We start from the raw sequence: 18,014 nt of genomic DNA, 5'->3' as shown, positions 1-18,014 counted from the left end.
CGGCATTTCTCACTACTATCTGACTTTTTACAGTCAATCGATTAATGGAGAAAATAATCATCAAATCATAATGAAAATAATCATTCAACATCAACAACTACAGCAGTAAAATCCTGGTTTTAAATGAATGCATGAGTAATAATAATATATAATATATACTAGTAGTCACAGGGGACATTATACTGCATTGAGTACTTTTACTTTTAATACTTTAAGTACACTTTCCTCATTATACCTACATACTTTTACTTTTAATACTTTAAGTACACTTTCCTCATTATACCTACATACTTTTACTTAAGTAATCTTTTCAATGCAGAACTTTTACTAGTAACAGAGTACTTTTACAGTGTGGTATTAGTACTTTTACTTAAGTAAAGGATCTGAATACTTTGTCCACCACTGCTTCTGAGTGTGTAATTTATGTTCTGTATAGTACCCTGAAAAAAAGTAGTGTCTAATGTTTACTTTCTGCTAACAATCCTACAATTCAATGCTCCACATGTTATAAATGCAAAAATTACTGTTGTGCGATCTGTCAGTGAAATTGGGAATTTCCTCTCACTACAGAGTCAACTACTGAGTGTGAACAACTGAGCAAAGGAGGGATTTTGGAGACATCCCCAGAATGAACTATTTTATAAAAGCTTAAAAGATAAGTCTGGTGATATTCTCAGAGGTCTGACATGTCTGAGATGTTCAATCAAAGAGTCCCTGCTCAGACTATTTAATTAAAAAAACCTTCAAGGGCCTGAAGAGGTCAAACTTAATGCATTTCACAAGAAAAAGCAAAAACATTGAGAGTAAATTCCCAAAAAATAAGAATCATTTTGTAAATCATGTTTGTAAATCATCTCATGACCTTTTCAATGACTTTTGTGATCTCTTGTGCAGGTCCAGACCAAATAAGTATTAATTCAAGGCTACTCATGTTTGAGTATAATTTACTAAAAGCTACAGTGCCCTCAGTTTTCTTTATAAATGAAACCATATATTTGTAAACTGTTTTTCCAATAATAACAATAACTGGGTTAGGGAACCCAGAAAGTGTTGAGAGACTAACACTGGTTTTGGTCTTTTCATGAGATTTCATGGCAATGATGAAAATACAGAATATCACCTTCCTCATCCTTTAAAAACATAAACTATAAAACTTTCAAAAAGGAAAATAGCAAATGTTCTGTCTGATGTACAGTACGCTGAGATCCACATCAGGGAGTTCCTGAGACTGATAATGTGACCTTGTAATATTGACGGTGAGAACATCTTTGAAAAGGAGCAGTTTTGTTTTTAAAACATGTTTGAACTACACTCTCCAAACCGCACCTACTCATCCTCGGGGTAATTCACGATCATTTATTAAGAAAGACTGTGCACCAAGTTTCATCATTCCCCTCTGAAAATCATAATGCATATTTATGAGTCAGGAAATGAAGGATAAAATGCGCTGAGCTCTGATTGGTGTGTTTTTGCACAGATGTCCTTTCGTGCTACTAAAATAGAATGTCTGAAGGTTTGAGAAAATGTGTCCTATTGAGTTTGTATACCTTCCTAACTTGGTGACTTCATTCTGGCAAGGGATAACTAAAATCATAAATATAATAACTCATAAATATTACTCTGATGACTCCTTAATAAAGGAATAAACATGTTATTGAGATTACTTTATTAACTAGTGTTTCCAAGGTCAAGAATAAACTTCATCACTGTCAAGGGACAATTTCATTTTGGATTAAAACCACTCTTTAACACCTGGTCTCGTGTCCGATGGTAGCGGTCTCTACTCACCTCAATAAGGAAGAGGCTGGCTGCAGAGGTTGGGTGATGGTAGACGTACACTGTGGCCAGCACGCCGGCAACCATGATGAGCGCCACCAGGAGGATGCCGAGGATCAGACCAATGTGCAAAGGGTGTGTTCCTGGCATCCTGTCAACAGCGCTGTCAGCAGGCATCACTGAAAAACCATGACATCGATGAAAAATGTTACTGTTGATTTAATGTACACTGCCCCTTATAAATAAAAAAATAAACATGTCTTAAATGCAGAGATACTTTGAATAGAAGCGTTCACCAAAATAATTTTGTTCTCATTTGTGCTGCAGTTTTGTTGTTGACCAGCAGGGGGCACTCATCGTTCATCAATACCCTCCTTTCTTAACGCCTTAAAATTAACATGCTTGTAGCCAAAAGTTTGCTGAATGTCATCACATTTTAAAACTTAAAACTGATATTTGTACTGCAAATCTCCCTTAGCAATGTATGTCTGAAAATATTTATGTTCATATTCAAATTTCATAGGGTTTTTTGTGTCTTAGAGAAGGTGATTTAAGGGATATTACGTTCACTTAGAGGGCAAATTCAAGGTTCAGGTTTAAACCGGGTCTTTGCCACTGATCATTCTGTGGCCTGTTTAGCAATTCATGAGCAGTTTCATGTCTCCCGCAAGTACGAGTTAAGAGTTAATCCCACGGCAAGGTTAGCTGCATATGGTCCTGATAGTAGGAGGGAACAGGCCTATAGATGCTGATAAGAGTTTTGCAATAGCCTCCAGTCGTGGCAATCCAAACTGAAGAGGCTGTATAGAGTGACTACATAATAAGTCTGTCCTTCAGTGAGCCTTGGAAGACATTACTCGTCTTTAAAGTACTTTTCACAGATTCATATTGGAGCCTCAAAGTCGACCCAGCAGGTGTTTTGAGAGTTCTTTTGAAGATGATAAGAGCGTCCTGTAACCTATTGGGAATATCTGTTTTCATCTGTGGAGGCACAATTTCCAAAAAAACAAGAGAATTTGTACCTGCAATTTGTCAGCTAGAAGAACACATAGAATAAGAATAGAAGAACAAACTACAAAGAGAAACAGTTCTTAGAGCTGGCACGTCCCAGCAGTAAAGCACTGATCATTGCAGAGGAGGACTAATGAAGTGATTATGAAACAAACAGCAAGCATTCTGCCATTATAGCTTATCTCGCACAGATTTATTGCAGGTTCAGCCCAGATCTATTCACAGATTTCTTCTTGTATATGCCCCCCTGACAACCCCTCCCCGGGCACATCCCTGGCTTTAATTAGCAGCTATTGCCACCGCCGAGCTTGTCAGCCAACCAGCCTCTCCCGTGGCTCCCTGCCTCATTGATTTCCAGCACACAGAAAAACCAGGGTGGTAATCAGACCTGTCCGATGTGTGTGGGCAGTCGCTGCAAATGTGTTGCTGTGTGAGTCAGTGTACCCATTATCTGCAAGTATGGATAGTGTGCTGGGACATCACTTGAAATAGTTTCACATTAAACAGACAAAACAAAACAATAGGTTACCTCCACTGTCCATAATTCAGCTGAACCTTTTTTCAAAATGCCATTTTGTGTTAAACACAGTGTTTTTCATGATAGCAATCAGATTATACTGCCAGTCAGTCTCACATGTATCAACTCAGGAGAAAAACAACTTGGCGGAGAAAATGACCTTCTTGCTATTCTACTTAATCCTAATAAACACAGTCTGAGGTTGTTTGATTTTACTCAGAAAGGCATTTCCCCTGTTTCATCTGTCAGAGCTATAGAGTCCAATAGCCATCTCTTGGTCAGCTGGAAGCCCTAACGATGCGACAGGCTGTTAGTCTGGGGTGTAGGTAGGTTAGCGGGGGGCATGTGACTGAGCCGAGATGTAGACACAATGAGAAATCAAAAGCCTAGAAGCTACATAACCAGCGGGACGCTAGCAGAGACGGGTCTGCCCAGACCCCTGGAAGAGGGAGGAGGTCTGAGACTGAGTTTCACCTGAACTCTTCACAGTGGTACATTTAAACCGGTAAGACAGCAGAGGGCTTCCAAGTATCATTCATACTGAGTTGAAAGACAGGTTAGCTAAAAACATATATAAGTCTTCCTGTCTGCTTTGTTGTACCATTTTTTCCCCTTCTCATAGTGAAGGTAATGTTGTACAACAAAAATAAAACAAGACTAACTGCACTCAGCTAAAAGTCAGCATGCTAACATGCTCACGATGCTAACATGCTAAAGTTCAGTAGGTGTAAAGTTTACCATCTTGTTCACCATCTTAGTTTAGTGTGTTAGCATTAAGGTAATTATGTAAAGCTGTAAACTCAAAGTACCGCTAAGGCTGATGGGACTGTCATTAGTTTGTAGGTAGTATTAAACTAACTGAAAATCTGATCTGTTGGTGGCGCTCGAGGAAAAGTCATGGGATCACCAAAGTCATAAGGAAAAATCCTCTGAGCATCATGAAGGTCTGTGCAAAATGTTATGGCAGTCCATCAAAGAGTCGCTGATAGGGCTGCAACTAACAACTGTTTTCATTGTCGATTAATCTACTGTATCAAGTATCTATTTGAGCAAACATTTTTGTCTGACCATAAAACCTAAAGATATTTAATTAAGAATTATATTTCACTTTTACTTGTTAATGGACTTAAATTATTAATCAATTAAAATTCTTGCAGATTAAATTTCTGTCAGTCAACCAATCGACTAAAGTGCAATTTATACTTCTGCATCAAATCGACGGCGTAGGTGACACGTAGGCTACGGGGCTACGCAGAGGCTACACAGAGGCTACGCCGTTGCCTGACGTGCACCTCCTTCAAAATGTAACTACACGTCGAGTCGACGCGGACCGTAAGCTCTGTGATTGGTCGGCTGGGTAGCCGCGCAATGCCTCTGAACCGACCGGAAGTACCCCGCGCTTTAAAGTAACATTTACTAGTGGCCAAAACGGCGGCTGTAACGCAGTGAATCAATATATTTGACGCAACCCGAGCGAAATGACTTGTTTCGCTATCAGAATGTGATCCATTCGGTTGGTAACATTTGAAAAGGCTACACCAGCCACACATTTACAGTTTTACCCCCATTCCCGTTAGCGGAGCGCTAAACCGGAAATTAGCCTGCTCGGCCCGGCAAAAGTCAACACAGTGGACGCTGTAGCGTTTGGGGGTGTAATGCAGAATGACGGCCAGACCTACGCACAAGTATAAATGCATGGCTATGCTTACCCTACGGTGTAGGTACGCACGAAGACCCTACGCAGGAGTATAACTGTTGCTGCTCTAGATATTTCAGTCTGGACTCACCAACATTACTATCCATAAAAATATTCTCAAGTTCATAATTATGGAAATGTTTGGTAATATTTATCACAATGTCTCCAGGAAATTGCCCTGATTTCATTCTCCATTAGTTTTGTCCTGCTAGAACCTGAGCAAACACTAATGGACAGCAGAGCAATAAAATACATTAGAGCTTTTGAGAACGGACAAATGAGGCCAACGGAAACCCAGCCAAGCTGTTCTTTCTTTCGGCTCTACATTAGTGGTAACAGGGGAGCACAACTGTTCCCTCACCTGGCTAATGGGATTTTAGGAAACTAACAATACAAACTGAGCAGATGTATAGTTCAGACTCTGTGTACATGGGAGCCGAGGAGTGGCGGAGTTCAGTAGAAAGTCCAATTCCTTATCTCAGCCCTCACTGTAGCTGCAATCGCCTCAACCTTTCCTACCATGGTTAAGGTCAGAGGACACCTTGGTTTAACTGGCTGATATGAAACGTTTGACATCTTAGATAATCTAGGATGACTGGCATAGGCCTACATTTAAAAAAAATATCCGATCACTGTCTGATTGATTAAACCTGTATGACGACCCAGTAGCCTATCACATAATCCTGCTGCTTTCCTCGCAATTACTTTTTCACCTTGTGTAACATTATTGCCAGGTATGTGGTGCACAAAGGCCAGAAAACAATGCCACGCAGAGAGATATCATCACAGTGAGTGAGTGCTGAAGTGATGAGAGACATGCCGCGCTTGTGTAATGAAAGTGTGATAGAAGCGGCGGATTTCCAATTCCTCTCAAGCAGGAAATGAAACATTTGAGAGGCTATCTCCGAAAAACTGATAGAGTTGGAAGTCATTTCAGTGTTTGGATGTTTTGCACATGTTACCATGTTGTGTTCAGTATAAGAGAAATACTGAATTCTCGAGTTGCTGTGCCAAGTGGAACATTTTCATACATCAATCAGTGTCAAATTATTTGAGATTATTTCCTTTGTCTTAAGATGTAGTGATGTCACGTTTCTGCAAACCCCACTGCTTCCTGTCACTAAAAGGCATTTTCTTTCATGATTTCATGATTCAGTCATTTATGTATTTGCACTCAAACAAAGTGTTAATTGTAGCTTGACTTTATGGTGGAAGAACATTATCCTCTACTTTTATTTTGTATCATAAAGCAATAAAGCAGATTATATGAATAAAAGGTTTGTGTTGAGGCTGCTGTCACTGTTCTCAACAATGGTCTTTATAAATAGAAGACCGAGCATATGCTTGGTCTGGCAGGCAACAAAGTCAAGCCCAGCTCACAATCCCAGCACATCAGTTGACAGCTCAGCTGATTCCTCTCTTAGATATTCCATACAAGGCGCCATATTTAAAGCTGCTTTAAATCTGCCTACCATTGCTGCTTCCTCTGCAAGAAGCTTGTAAGCACCCCACATGAAAACAAACGGACTGTGTGTACATGCCTCCACTTACCCTGCTGTTCGTTATATCAAGTCCTTTCCATGACCAAGATCCATGACAGATTGACTACATCATCTTGTCAGAGCTTTAGTAATATTAAGCAGAGGAAGCCATCTGTGAAGAGAGCCGTTCCCATCCCATCTTGTCTGGCAAGCAAAATTCAAATACTCCCAGGATTTGTGAGTAGCCACTGCCACAGCAGCCTCCTTTCAAAACAATATTATGGACCCCCAATGTGAGGTTCCTCCAACTCCTCTGTCCCCACAAAAGCTGCAGAGCAAAGGAAAAAACAGCCTCTACAAATCCACGAACCCGGAGGATAACCCAATCTCGATAGCCTTGTCCAGCATCCAACTTTTCAATCCAAGCATTGGGAGTTCAGTTCGGCACCCTCAACCAGTTGAGTTTTCCTAGCACATGGTGCATGCCAAGTCTCTTATCTGTTGTTTCCTCACTCCTCGATTCTGGCTTGAACCAGAAATTGTTCTGGTCCACCATCTTGCAGACCGTCACAAAGCTCTGATTTGTGCACAGAGGCAAACTCAGAGGAGCCATGAGCGAGGATTTACGAAACCAGCCTTCACAGAAGTCTTTTACTGGCAGACATGCCCCCTTATTGGATATCAGTAACTGATTGGAAGTTGCAGCTGATCGGACTAATCTCATACATCAAGACATCATCATTTACATAATTTCCCTGAAACATTTAGCCTAATAAATTAAAAGACACCATGACCAAATTCTGGGTTTTCAATAACAAATTCACAATCAGAATATCAATAAATACAGATGCAGATGCAGATAATGAAAATAATATACTAGGTCTCCTTATTGCCGTCAAAACAGCCCTGATCCTTTGAGGCATGGACTACACTAGACCTCTGAAGGTGTGCTGTTGTCTCTGGCACGAAGACGTTAGCAGCAGATTCTTTAAGGCTTGTACATTGTGAGTTGGGGCCTCCATGTATCGGACTTGTTTGTCCAGCACATCCCACAGATGCTCAATTGGATTAAGATCTGAGAAATTTGAAGGCCAAATCAACACCTTGAACTCGTCGCTGTGTTCCTCAAACCATTCCTGAATCATTTTTGGTTTGTGGCAGGGCACATTATCCTGTTGAAAGAAGCCACTGCCATCAAGGAATACCGTTTCCATGAACGGGTGTACATGGTCAACAATGCTTAGGTAGGTGTGTCAAAGTAACATCCACATGAATGGCAGGACCCAAGGTTTCCCAGCAGAACATTGCACAAAGTATCACACTGCCTCCACTGCCTCGCCTTCTTCCCATAGTGCATCCTGGTGCCATGTGTTCCCCAGGTAAGCGACGCACCCGGCTTTCCACATGATGTAAAAGAAAACGTGATTCATTAGACCAGGCCACCTTCTTCTATTTCTCTATTGGTCCAGTTCTGATGCTCATGTGCCCATTGTCTGCGCTTTCGGCAGTGGACAGAGTTGGCATGGGCACCCTGACTGCTCTGCGGCTACGTAGCTGTGATGCACTTTGCTCATCTGTTGGATCTGACCACATGGGCCAGCCTTCGCTCCCCACGTGCATCAATGAACCTTGGCCGCCCATGAGCCTGTCACCGGTTCACCACTTTTCCTTCCCTGGACCACTTTTTATAGCTACTGCAGGCCGTTTTGCTCAAATCCTTTAGTTTGCCCATTTTTCCTGCTTCTAACACATCATATCTATGAGGACAAAATGTTCACTTGCAAGGCACTGACAAGTGCCATGGTAATCAGTGTTATTCACTTAATCAGAAATGGACGTCGCTTCATGTGACTCTTCGGAGTAAAGGACGTCTCATTTCCTTAAAAACTTATTTCCTTGCCTCTTCTCTCCTCCCATGGTTTCTTTGCGCCTCTCCATACAAAGAAAAGACGCAAGTAAGGGAAACGTGGATGGAATTATGAAACTTGGGATGCACCCTCAGCTGGCTGTTTTCCTCCTCAACCAAATGATGACGTCACTCCGGCAGGCATAGGTGGCATTACGGTCCTGCAGAGATTGCTGGGTAGTACAATCCTAGTCTCCACAAGGGGGTTCCATTATTTTCTCCAGCTTTTACATCTCTCTCTGGTCAATGTCCCTGAGCTGGGAGAGGCCCCGGGAAAGCATCCCAACTGCTGCTTGTTAAATATTTGATTGCAGGACTGGCTCAGGGGCTCATAGCTAGACTGACTTGGTTGCCAAAAGTGCCATTTATTTGCAATAGTTTATAGTCTGCTTTGAAGGAGCTCGAGATAGTGGATGCATTACTGGAGAAGAGGTAAAGAACAATTTATGATAATCCCTTACAAAGACTCGCAGTAATCCTATAGGTAAAGCACTTGTAAATATTCTGGGAAGAAGCCCTAATCATTGATTTATCCGCTCCTCATAATGACAAAGCTCATAGTATAAATTGTATCATTCTTTGGCACCTTTCTCCCTGCTTTGTGCTTTTGTTGACAATGCATTACATTTATTTAAGAAGCAGGTAGAGGCAGGGATTGGTTAGCCAAGGCAGACATCACTGACACTTCAAAGTGATGCCTTTACACTCTTCGCAATGGCATCTACTGGGGTGAAAAAAGTTTTTAAAAAGTATATATATTACATTGTGTATATTCATGCGGCTTACTAGGCTACTGAGTGCTCAGCTAGCTCATAAAATAGTGAAGAATTGTTTGAAAATTATTAATTATTGAAGTTACTGAAATATAAATTGACAACAATTCCCTAAGGTCATTTTCATACCCCCCCCCCGCCCCCCCCGCCACACACACACACGTTTCTTCAGTACATTGCTTTTTTTTTAAATGCCCAATATAAAGTTTAACTTAATACAACTACAGTGTTTGGGCACACATCCTCTACTCCTCTGCACCAGTCCAGACACTATAATTGATCGCTACAACCCACAAAGGACAGTTAACCATTATCTTCAACTACTGGAAAAAGTGTCACACGCCCTCCAAAAAGATCAAAAAGCCAATATATCAATGCTAATAAAACACAGGAGGCAGAAAAATAAACACTCACAGACATAAAAACAGGGAATAATTGCACATAGCAACAACAGTTATTGGATGCCACAGCTGCACCTACCCTGGTTGTCTCTGAGATGCAGGGCGATCTTGGTATCATCTGTGAGGAGACAAATAGAGAAAGACATGTGAGAGTCATAAATAATCAATATTTCTCTTTGTAGTTTGTTTTTGAAGCTCTGACAATATAAACAACTGCCCAAAGATCCCAAATGAGATTTGAAGCTTCTCTCATTAGTCAACCATCTCCCTTTCAACATGAAATTTACTACTCTTAAAATCTGATTAAAAATGAATGCTTTGAATATAATGGCCCAGCATGCATAATTCAGCAAAAAAAATGCTGTGTGGGGTTAACTATACATGTGAAATATGGAAATGTAGCGTGACCCACTTCTCCTAGAAGGGTAGCAGGCATTTACACACACCATAGAATTTCACATTATGCAAATTCAGCACACACACCACCAGATATATTTCACTGAGCAATGTAATTCAAAAGGATTTTCTTTTTAATTCTCATAAGAGCGAATGCAGACACATTTAGGTGTCTGAAATGAATCATTAAAAGAGATATCGCACTGTGCGCGACCGCATGAAATTTTAGTCCCACACCAGAGTGAGGGTCATGAATATAGATCAATAAAAGTCTGTTGCAGCCACTAGGGGTATAACACACAGCTATTATGGGTCTGTTTATCTCACAAATATATATAAATATATATCCAGTATGTGTTCGGATTTTTACCAGAAGTGGGTGGGATCTACTCTGGAAGGTAGAAATGCTTCATTTTCTGTGTTAAATTGTTTTCTGCTGCCATTTCACTCCTTATACATATATGTATGACTTGGGCTGCTCACAAATGTAGCAAAATAAATCATATTTTAACCATGTACACAAATTACTTAGATATCAACGCATTTTGTTTTACCTTAAAAAAAGTATATGAACAGAATCTAAATAAAAGGCTTTGTGGTCTGGATGGAAATGAATAGTGGCAACAGAAAGGGCCATATTCTATATACCGTAAAACTTTAATTAATAGCCCAGGCTTTTATTTGCTAAAATCACTGAATTGACCCTATCTGTCCTTGGGACAGGCCTTTAATTCCTTTCGCACAAAACTCTCGCTCAGCAAAGATGTGAAATAGGCTACTATCAAACTATTCAGTATAAATATTTTAAGTTATTATGTCAAATAACATCAATTACAAATCATTAATTTGATCTAGCTCCAACAGACAGCTAAGGCACTTTTATTTTGAAGGCTGCAAGGTAAGGAAAATGAGCACACCCAACATCAGGTGCAGGATGCAGATAAAAGTGTGGCAGAAGTTAAAAGACACTGAGCGATGGACTTCACATGACAGTACTCACAACTTGGATACATTTTTATGAAAAGTTGTTTTGATTATTTAGACCGGTAGACCCTTTCATGTGTAGTTTACCATGCTGGTAAAGCTGATTGAATTAGACACAATCTATGAAGCTTAGAACTTGCTAAAGATACCGACCCTGTGGACTTTAAGAGGTTTTATACATCCTGGTGTGGTTTTACTCAGAAAAAAATGGTTTGACTCTTTAAAAACCAGACCAGGCGTCTAATCGAGACCTGTTTTTATTTGGCAAAATGTGTACCCACACCAGGCCAGTTAACGGGGTAGGCGGCTCAGTGATCATTTGGGAGGAGGCTCAGATGAATGAAATGAATGGTCTAAAATATTTAAAATAAAAAAGAGAAGATAAGAGAAATAAGAGAAAATAATATATGGCAATAATCTGGTATGTACGTTTGAGATGGCTGTTAATAAGGGTGGAGGCCCACAAGTATGGAAAAATGTTCTAAGAGGTCTATGATATAAAAAGAGAAAGATATTGACTAAAAGGGACATAATAACTCATTGGACCATATAGCATAATTATAAAAAATATTAAAAATAAAGCTGTTGACTTAAATCTGAAAAACTCTCTTGACTATTATTCACGCACTTTTGAGACGATCCCTAACTTCAACAAAGTGCCAGGTTTCAATATAAGATCACGAGATAAAAATAACAAAACAGGGGTTTCTGTTATTTAGCCTTCCTTCTCCACATCACCTCAACCTACATCCTCCCAATCAAACAAATGATCATACAGTTGAATCAACACCTGTCTTTCAACAGATACTGAACTTTATAAACTTGGTTTATTGCAGTTTTATCCTGGACTGCATTAGTTTTGGATAAAACAACCTGGCAATGAAAGTATTTCCTCTGAAGCGGGTATGAAGTTTAATCCAATGTCAACAGGGTGAGGACCAAGCATTCCATGTTGGGATTTCTCACCCCCTCACCCATGCAGATACATTTCCGTTTCTTTTGCTTTCTCTCGCTCTCTTGTCCAACTGCAGGTCGCCAACACAACCGCGAGCCACCCAACCCACTCTCTATTCCGACCTTTGACCAACACAGCTGAAGAGCCAGACGAGATTTGGGGAAACTGATCCGCTGTACGTGCCAGATGGTTCGAGGAGAGATTCAAACACCACCGAATGATCTCTTGACCCACACACAACCTATACATACAGTCACACACACACATGAACCAAACACATATTCTTGTTAGTCCTGTCAACATGAACCTAGTTTGATCTGGATTACGCGTCGTGTTTTGCCTTACAGCTGGACAGCTTTCACACTCCTCCCTGAATTCACTGCATCCACCCTCATCTCAGCAGCCCATCCAGTGCCCCGACTGCGATGGAGTGTCCATTTAAACTCAGCCACCACAGGATGATTAATGGGGGTCCAATGGAGAAAAGATTGACTACTGAAAGTAAAAGCCTTTTTTGTGAGAATGAAATAATGTATAACCCAGGCTTGAGTGTAGAAACTCAACAACAGAGGAAAAATCAAGGATATCGGAGCAGAGTGGAATTATGCTGCAGACTCTGCACTCTTACACAGTCTATCAAGTTATCTAGTCTCATAAAAATCACATTTTCAGGACCATCTTTATGGATTTAGTTTGTTTAAGAATACGATTTTAAAACTTCATAGTAGGCCTAAATACATTTAATAGCACTTTCCATTACAGTAGTTACAAAGTGCTTTACAAATGGCCTGAAAGAAAGGGAAATGTTAGAGATGGACAGGAGGAGGAGAAAAACAAACCAAAAATGATGTATAGTGAGACCGACAAAGAAAGCAAAGTAGTTTAAGATTTTTAAGGCTGTTCCAAAGTCAAGGAACAATAATCCAAAAAGCATGATCACCTGTAACTTTCAGCGATTTAAGGAGAAGCCTTGATGAAGAATCTTTTGTTTGTACTGTGTTCTGGGCGAAAACATTAACCGATGCTTTCTTTCAGCCAGTTGTAACAAATTCAAACTTCACCCATCAGTTCCCCAAAGTAAAGTCCCTCTGATTTGGTCAGACGCCTTCATTAAGTCCTTCACACCAACTTTATTCCAGCAGCTAAGTCTGGAGATATTCTATATTTTACTGCTTGTCAGCAAATCCAATGGAAAGACCAAAACTAACAATGAACTGATCCCACGAACAAGTGCTGTCTGTGTGGTCAAAGCCTGATATGTAGCTTATCCCTCCACTACTCACCAGCTTAGCAGACTTAGCAGACCAATGCTGTGTCTCAAATCACACCCTTCTGTACTTACACTTGCTATTTCGAGTGCATAAGTGTGTTCACACTTACAAGTATGGCAAAATGCAGTGCACTGTGAGTTCCCTTATGGTATACTCCTAACGGTCAAAAACACTTCTCACTTTCAGCTGTCGCCATCTTGGCTACGTAGCAGAAGGGGATGGATGACCAATCTGTTTTCAAACCAGTCAGCCCGGTTACAATTTGCCATTAAACAGAAGAAGACGAAGAAGAAGCAGAAGAAAAAGCGATCGAATGTTGTTCCGGGTTAGTACGCAGAGGCTTGTTTGATGGAAGAGTCAGAGAGTATTGAAGGACACCAGTGTTATTTTCCACATTAAAAATGAGCAATGAACACTTCAGTCTGTGGTGGACAATAAAGTATGAATCTCAGTTCTATCAAATATACAGTAGTAGCTGTCCGTCCTTCAATAGCTCACCTAGTCTAAAAAATGGGGACCATGTTCTTAAAAGGTTCATTCATCACATGAATAAGAGTGGCTGTCTGAAACGATTGATTGTCCATCAGATTAATGTGCCCATCGTGGATCCCAGACATCACATACAGTTAACACAAGACAAGCACGGGACAGGACATACTGTACAGCTGATTGTATTGATCATATACACAGTCTTTCAATTGATGACGGCAAGTGGCTCCTTCCTGTCATTTTGGTTCAACGCCACCACATCTGGAGCTGATTAAGATCAACTGCCTGTTTACTTAAATAAATTGCTAAAAAAGCCATAAAAAGGGGAATGAGCTGAAAATTGGCACCATAGATTCAGCCAACTCATAACTCTTGTGTCTCCAGAGACGGGGTGGGGGTGGGGGGGTTGGAGTAAACAAACTTTAAAGGACACCTTTGACGTTTTCCTATCATCAGCAGAAGAATCCTGTCTGCTCTTTTCAAAGAGGGATTTGCATTAGATAACAGTGAATAATGTGCTCAGTACTTTACACTGCAATTTCAAAGGAGCATGACCCCCTCCGCCTTCGCTGGGAAATACTGTCAGTGAAAGAAGCTGAACTAAAGCACATCACCAATGACAGATGGAGTATTTTCATTTTAAACATCTACTGCAAAAATTTTATTTTGACTGATTATTTTCAATATTTTGGGGCATGAAAATGAAAACATCACTGTCTCAACACTGTATGTGCAAACATACAAAGCAAGTGAATTTAACAAAATTCTAAGTCAAGTAGTCAGATTTGAGAAATGTTTTTTTGTTTCATCTATACCAGTTTTAAGTGCATCTTAAGGCTCGTGCAGACTACACGACTTTCAGCGTCGGCCACTACATAAATTGCTGTCTTGTGACGGGAGACTTGAAGTCGTTGTGGTGTTCACACTATGTGACAGATCGGTGACAGGAGGTCACACACTACCCGAACTGACAGCGACTTTGTCAAGAAAACACAGTGAATGTGAAACGGTAAATGACGCAAACCTACACAAGAAACAGCTGTTGTTTGTTATTATAAAGACAGCAATTATAAAGAGAAATAATATGGGTGAAAGAATGTATTAGCACATGCAGGCAGAAGGGATTGTCTGAGCTACAGAAAGAGCTGGAGGATAGTTAAAAGTGTTTTGTAGTAAAAAAAGTAGCTGCCTGCTCTGCCAGCTGCCTGCTCTCATTGGCTGGATTTGGCATGCTAGATATCTGGCAGACATCGGTGATGGGGCAGTGATGTGTTGGGTAGCCGTTTTGATGCGTCGTTGAGTAGTTCACACGTAACGACTGCCGACCGCCGATCAACCGCTGATTTACTCCCAATCACAGTCTGACGGTCGCCAAGCAGCAAATTGGGCTAAAAAGCGTGTAGTGTAAACTAGGCTTTAATAATTAAGACATCGTATTTAACTACAACCTAACCGAACTAGCAAATACACTAGTGACCAGAAGCTAATCTGTCGCTAAAACAACATTATGAACTGTCATGTGTTTTACTTGTTTTACTCTTACTCTTGTGTACCCTATGTTTATGTTTTCTAGATTCATTTTTGTAGTATGTTTACTTTCTATGGTCCCTTATTATCTGTATTTCACTGTAAATACAGTAGTTAGAACAAGCCATTAACAGACTATTAGACATCACGTCTTTAAAAACATGTATGATCAGTAACTAAATCTTATATACCTATCTATATCTATATACCTGTACATTGCCGTTGTGACTTCATGCGAGATATTCAACATAACTTGAGAAAGTTAACTTCTCTTGACTGGCTGTTTAACTCTCTTTACTGTTTTGGATTTCTCTTTTTCTCTACAAAGCCACAGTCATGCGACGCGACTACAATGTATGTAAAATGTACAGTATAAAGAGACCTTGAAAGAGAGGGAGAATACAGGTAATGACGAGAAACAGCTTTCAGAAAGCCTCAATATCTGAATTAGATCGAGCCAATTTCACTAAATTCCAAAATGATTGTAAAGTCACTTTCCACTTACTGCGACAAAAGCCAGCGCTCAATCTAATTTCCAATTGAATGTTCAGCCTTCAAAAATGAAAACTGGCCTTCACTCACCTTCACAAGCAAACACTGAAAGTTAATGCTTTATTATTAATCTGAAAAATGATTAAGAAGAACAATAGTTGAATGAGAACACCTTTAATATGTCAGCTGATGATTCATCAGAAAGAAACGTTTTTAGGAGTCAAAAATTCCTGAGAACAAAGACTGACGGAGAGCCAGCAGAGCTGAACGACATGATCACAGTGGTGGTAAAGTGCATTGAGAAAAGATTGCTACGCACAGGTTCGTGTGGGTGCATCTATTTTGGACTGGTGAGATTTGTTCTTATTCAATCTGAATTGTTTAAAAGTTGGTACAAACACAGCTGCAGCGCTTTGCTCCACTGCCTGCCATCTGGAATAAATCTTTCTATCTTAAATGGAGAGCGACAGTACATATTTATGCCTTTGCCAAAAGAGAGACGTGTCTTGTGCATGTTGTAAAAAAGGAAACACATCTGTTCCAATAAAAGAACAGTTCCAGCAAATGCACTTCATTTAAAAATCTTTCCAGAACAGAGCATCCATCACTACTTGAATGAAAGCTCTGGGCTCCTACATAAAATGCCCCGCGGCCTCGTTCCAGCTCTGTGTTTTCTACTTTACCTTCAGTGGGGACGCTGGTGGGAGGGTAGGAGGTGGAGGGTGTGTCCCTGCCTGCAGTGACCTCTTTGGTCCTGGATGTTGTCTTGGCGACAATCGTAGTGGTGAAGGGGTAGAGGTGCGTAGTGTCGATGATGTCGCACATCTTGTCCTTTGTCTGAAAGATGAGAAAAGTTGTCATGGCTGCGTGCAGTCTCTCAAAAAGAAAATGATATGCTCCCTGCATACTGCAACAAAGGGCATTCATCATCCAGGCAACCTCAAACACACGTATTTCACCATTGGTAAGTTCAGACGCTGAAACATCTGAAGCACTGTCAGACAGATTCAAGTCATGTCTGATTATTATAAGTCTTTATCTTGACTGTCTATGAAGATTCTCAGTCATCCAGGTCATAGTTATCCAACGAAGGTTAAAATCAAGGGCAACTGGACTTGGTTGAAGATACTGGAAAATTTATCTTGACTGCTTACCTCATCTGGACAGCTGTTGTCCACCCAATCCTGCCGATGGCGGTCAAAGCCACTGGAACATCTGAAGGCAGAGGGGATGAATACCAGTAAAAAGGTGAATCTTCAGTATATTTTATAAAGATAGTTGTATGATATGTGGTTGGAGGATTTGCGAGAGACAGATTAAAGAAACGGTTATTAAAAAAGCAACGGAGACCTGACTTTTAGTCCCTAATATGAGCCATTACTCATATATTTGCCTGGTAAAAACCCAGAACTCCTCACAACCAGTTTATAAATGCAGGTTTGTTTCTTTTGTTTTTTATGACACAGTGATAGAAACTTTATGCCAAATACTGTATATAACATAATAATATATTAATATATTAGGCACCGACTCCCGCCCCAGCTCCACTCCAGCTCCCAACTGGCTCTGTTTCCTTGGACCTCCCTCTGGACTCTGGATTCCCCAGGACTTCATCCCGACCCCCGCAGCGTACTGGATTCTCCGAACACCCCTTGAGCCTGCCTAGTACCTTCCTGTAATCAGTAAAATAAACCTTGTCCCTCCAAATCGCAACTGAGTCCAGACTGAGCTAACAATATAAAAAATTACAATAATAATGTCTCTCTTTTCTCTTATTTTGAAGACTCATCCTGAACGTGGGGGCCGATACATACATTTATCCAATCAAATGTGACTTGGGGCGACTAGTTAACCCCACTCATCCCATAAAACCATACTTGACCGTTAGCTTGTGAGTCGTAGCAGCTAGGTGTGCGCTATTACAAAGCAGGTGTGAGTGGAGACACATTTGATTAAAATCCTTCTCGTATTTAAACACCACCCACATATCCCACTTCACTCAGAAATACGCCACATTTTCTTTTTATGTTTTTGCCATTTTCACCTTTTAATCAACAGTTGAGATGTGACAAGAAACAAATCAATCAGCTGTAATCAAATTTAGGACATATCACAGTATATGGTATGCGTCTAAACCCCCTGACCACCAGGACTCCCCTAATGTAGGCTTTCTGTTGAAGTTTCAAGCCCGAGTTGAGAGCCTGAGTAGTACTCTTCATGACAAGTGAACTGATGCGGATGTGTATAAATTGGTGGAGTGGCCCTTTTATTAAATTTGTAGTGTAATTTTAACCACAATCACAGGAGTCAAAGACATGATTTATCATTTTATGTAATAA

At 40.5% G+C, this 18,014-nt stretch overlaps 1 protein-coding gene across 1 annotated transcript in view; it reads right to left on the bottom strand.

Moving 5' to 3' along the window:
• plxdc2 (plexin domain containing 2) overlaps nt 1-18,014 on the bottom strand; it is a 106,448-nt gene that overhangs the window by 5,928 nt on the left and 82,506 nt on the right. The window contains exons 10-13 of the mRNA XM_038729785.1: nt 16,830-16,890; nt 16,359-16,512; nt 9,641-9,679; nt 1,789-1,955 (exon numbers count right to left, since the gene is read on the bottom strand). Coding sequence (XP_038585713.1) covers nt 1,789-1,955; nt 9,641-9,679; nt 16,359-16,512; nt 16,830-16,890 — 421 coding nt within the window. The remainder of the gene's footprint in view (nt 1-1,788; nt 1,956-9,640; nt 9,680-16,358; nt 16,513-16,829; nt 16,891-18,014) is intronic.

Source organism: Micropterus salmoides, unplaced genomic scaffold, assembly GCF_014851395.1.
Source record: "Micropterus salmoides isolate LMB-PRFRI ecotype aquatic unplaced genomic scaffold, ASM1485139v1 Ms_hic_scaffold_1, whole genome shotgun sequence".
Lineage (NCBI taxonomy): Eukaryota > Metazoa > Chordata > Actinopteri > Centrarchiformes > Centrarchidae > Micropterus > Micropterus salmoides.
This window is presented reverse-complemented; position numbering and strand designations above follow the sequence as displayed.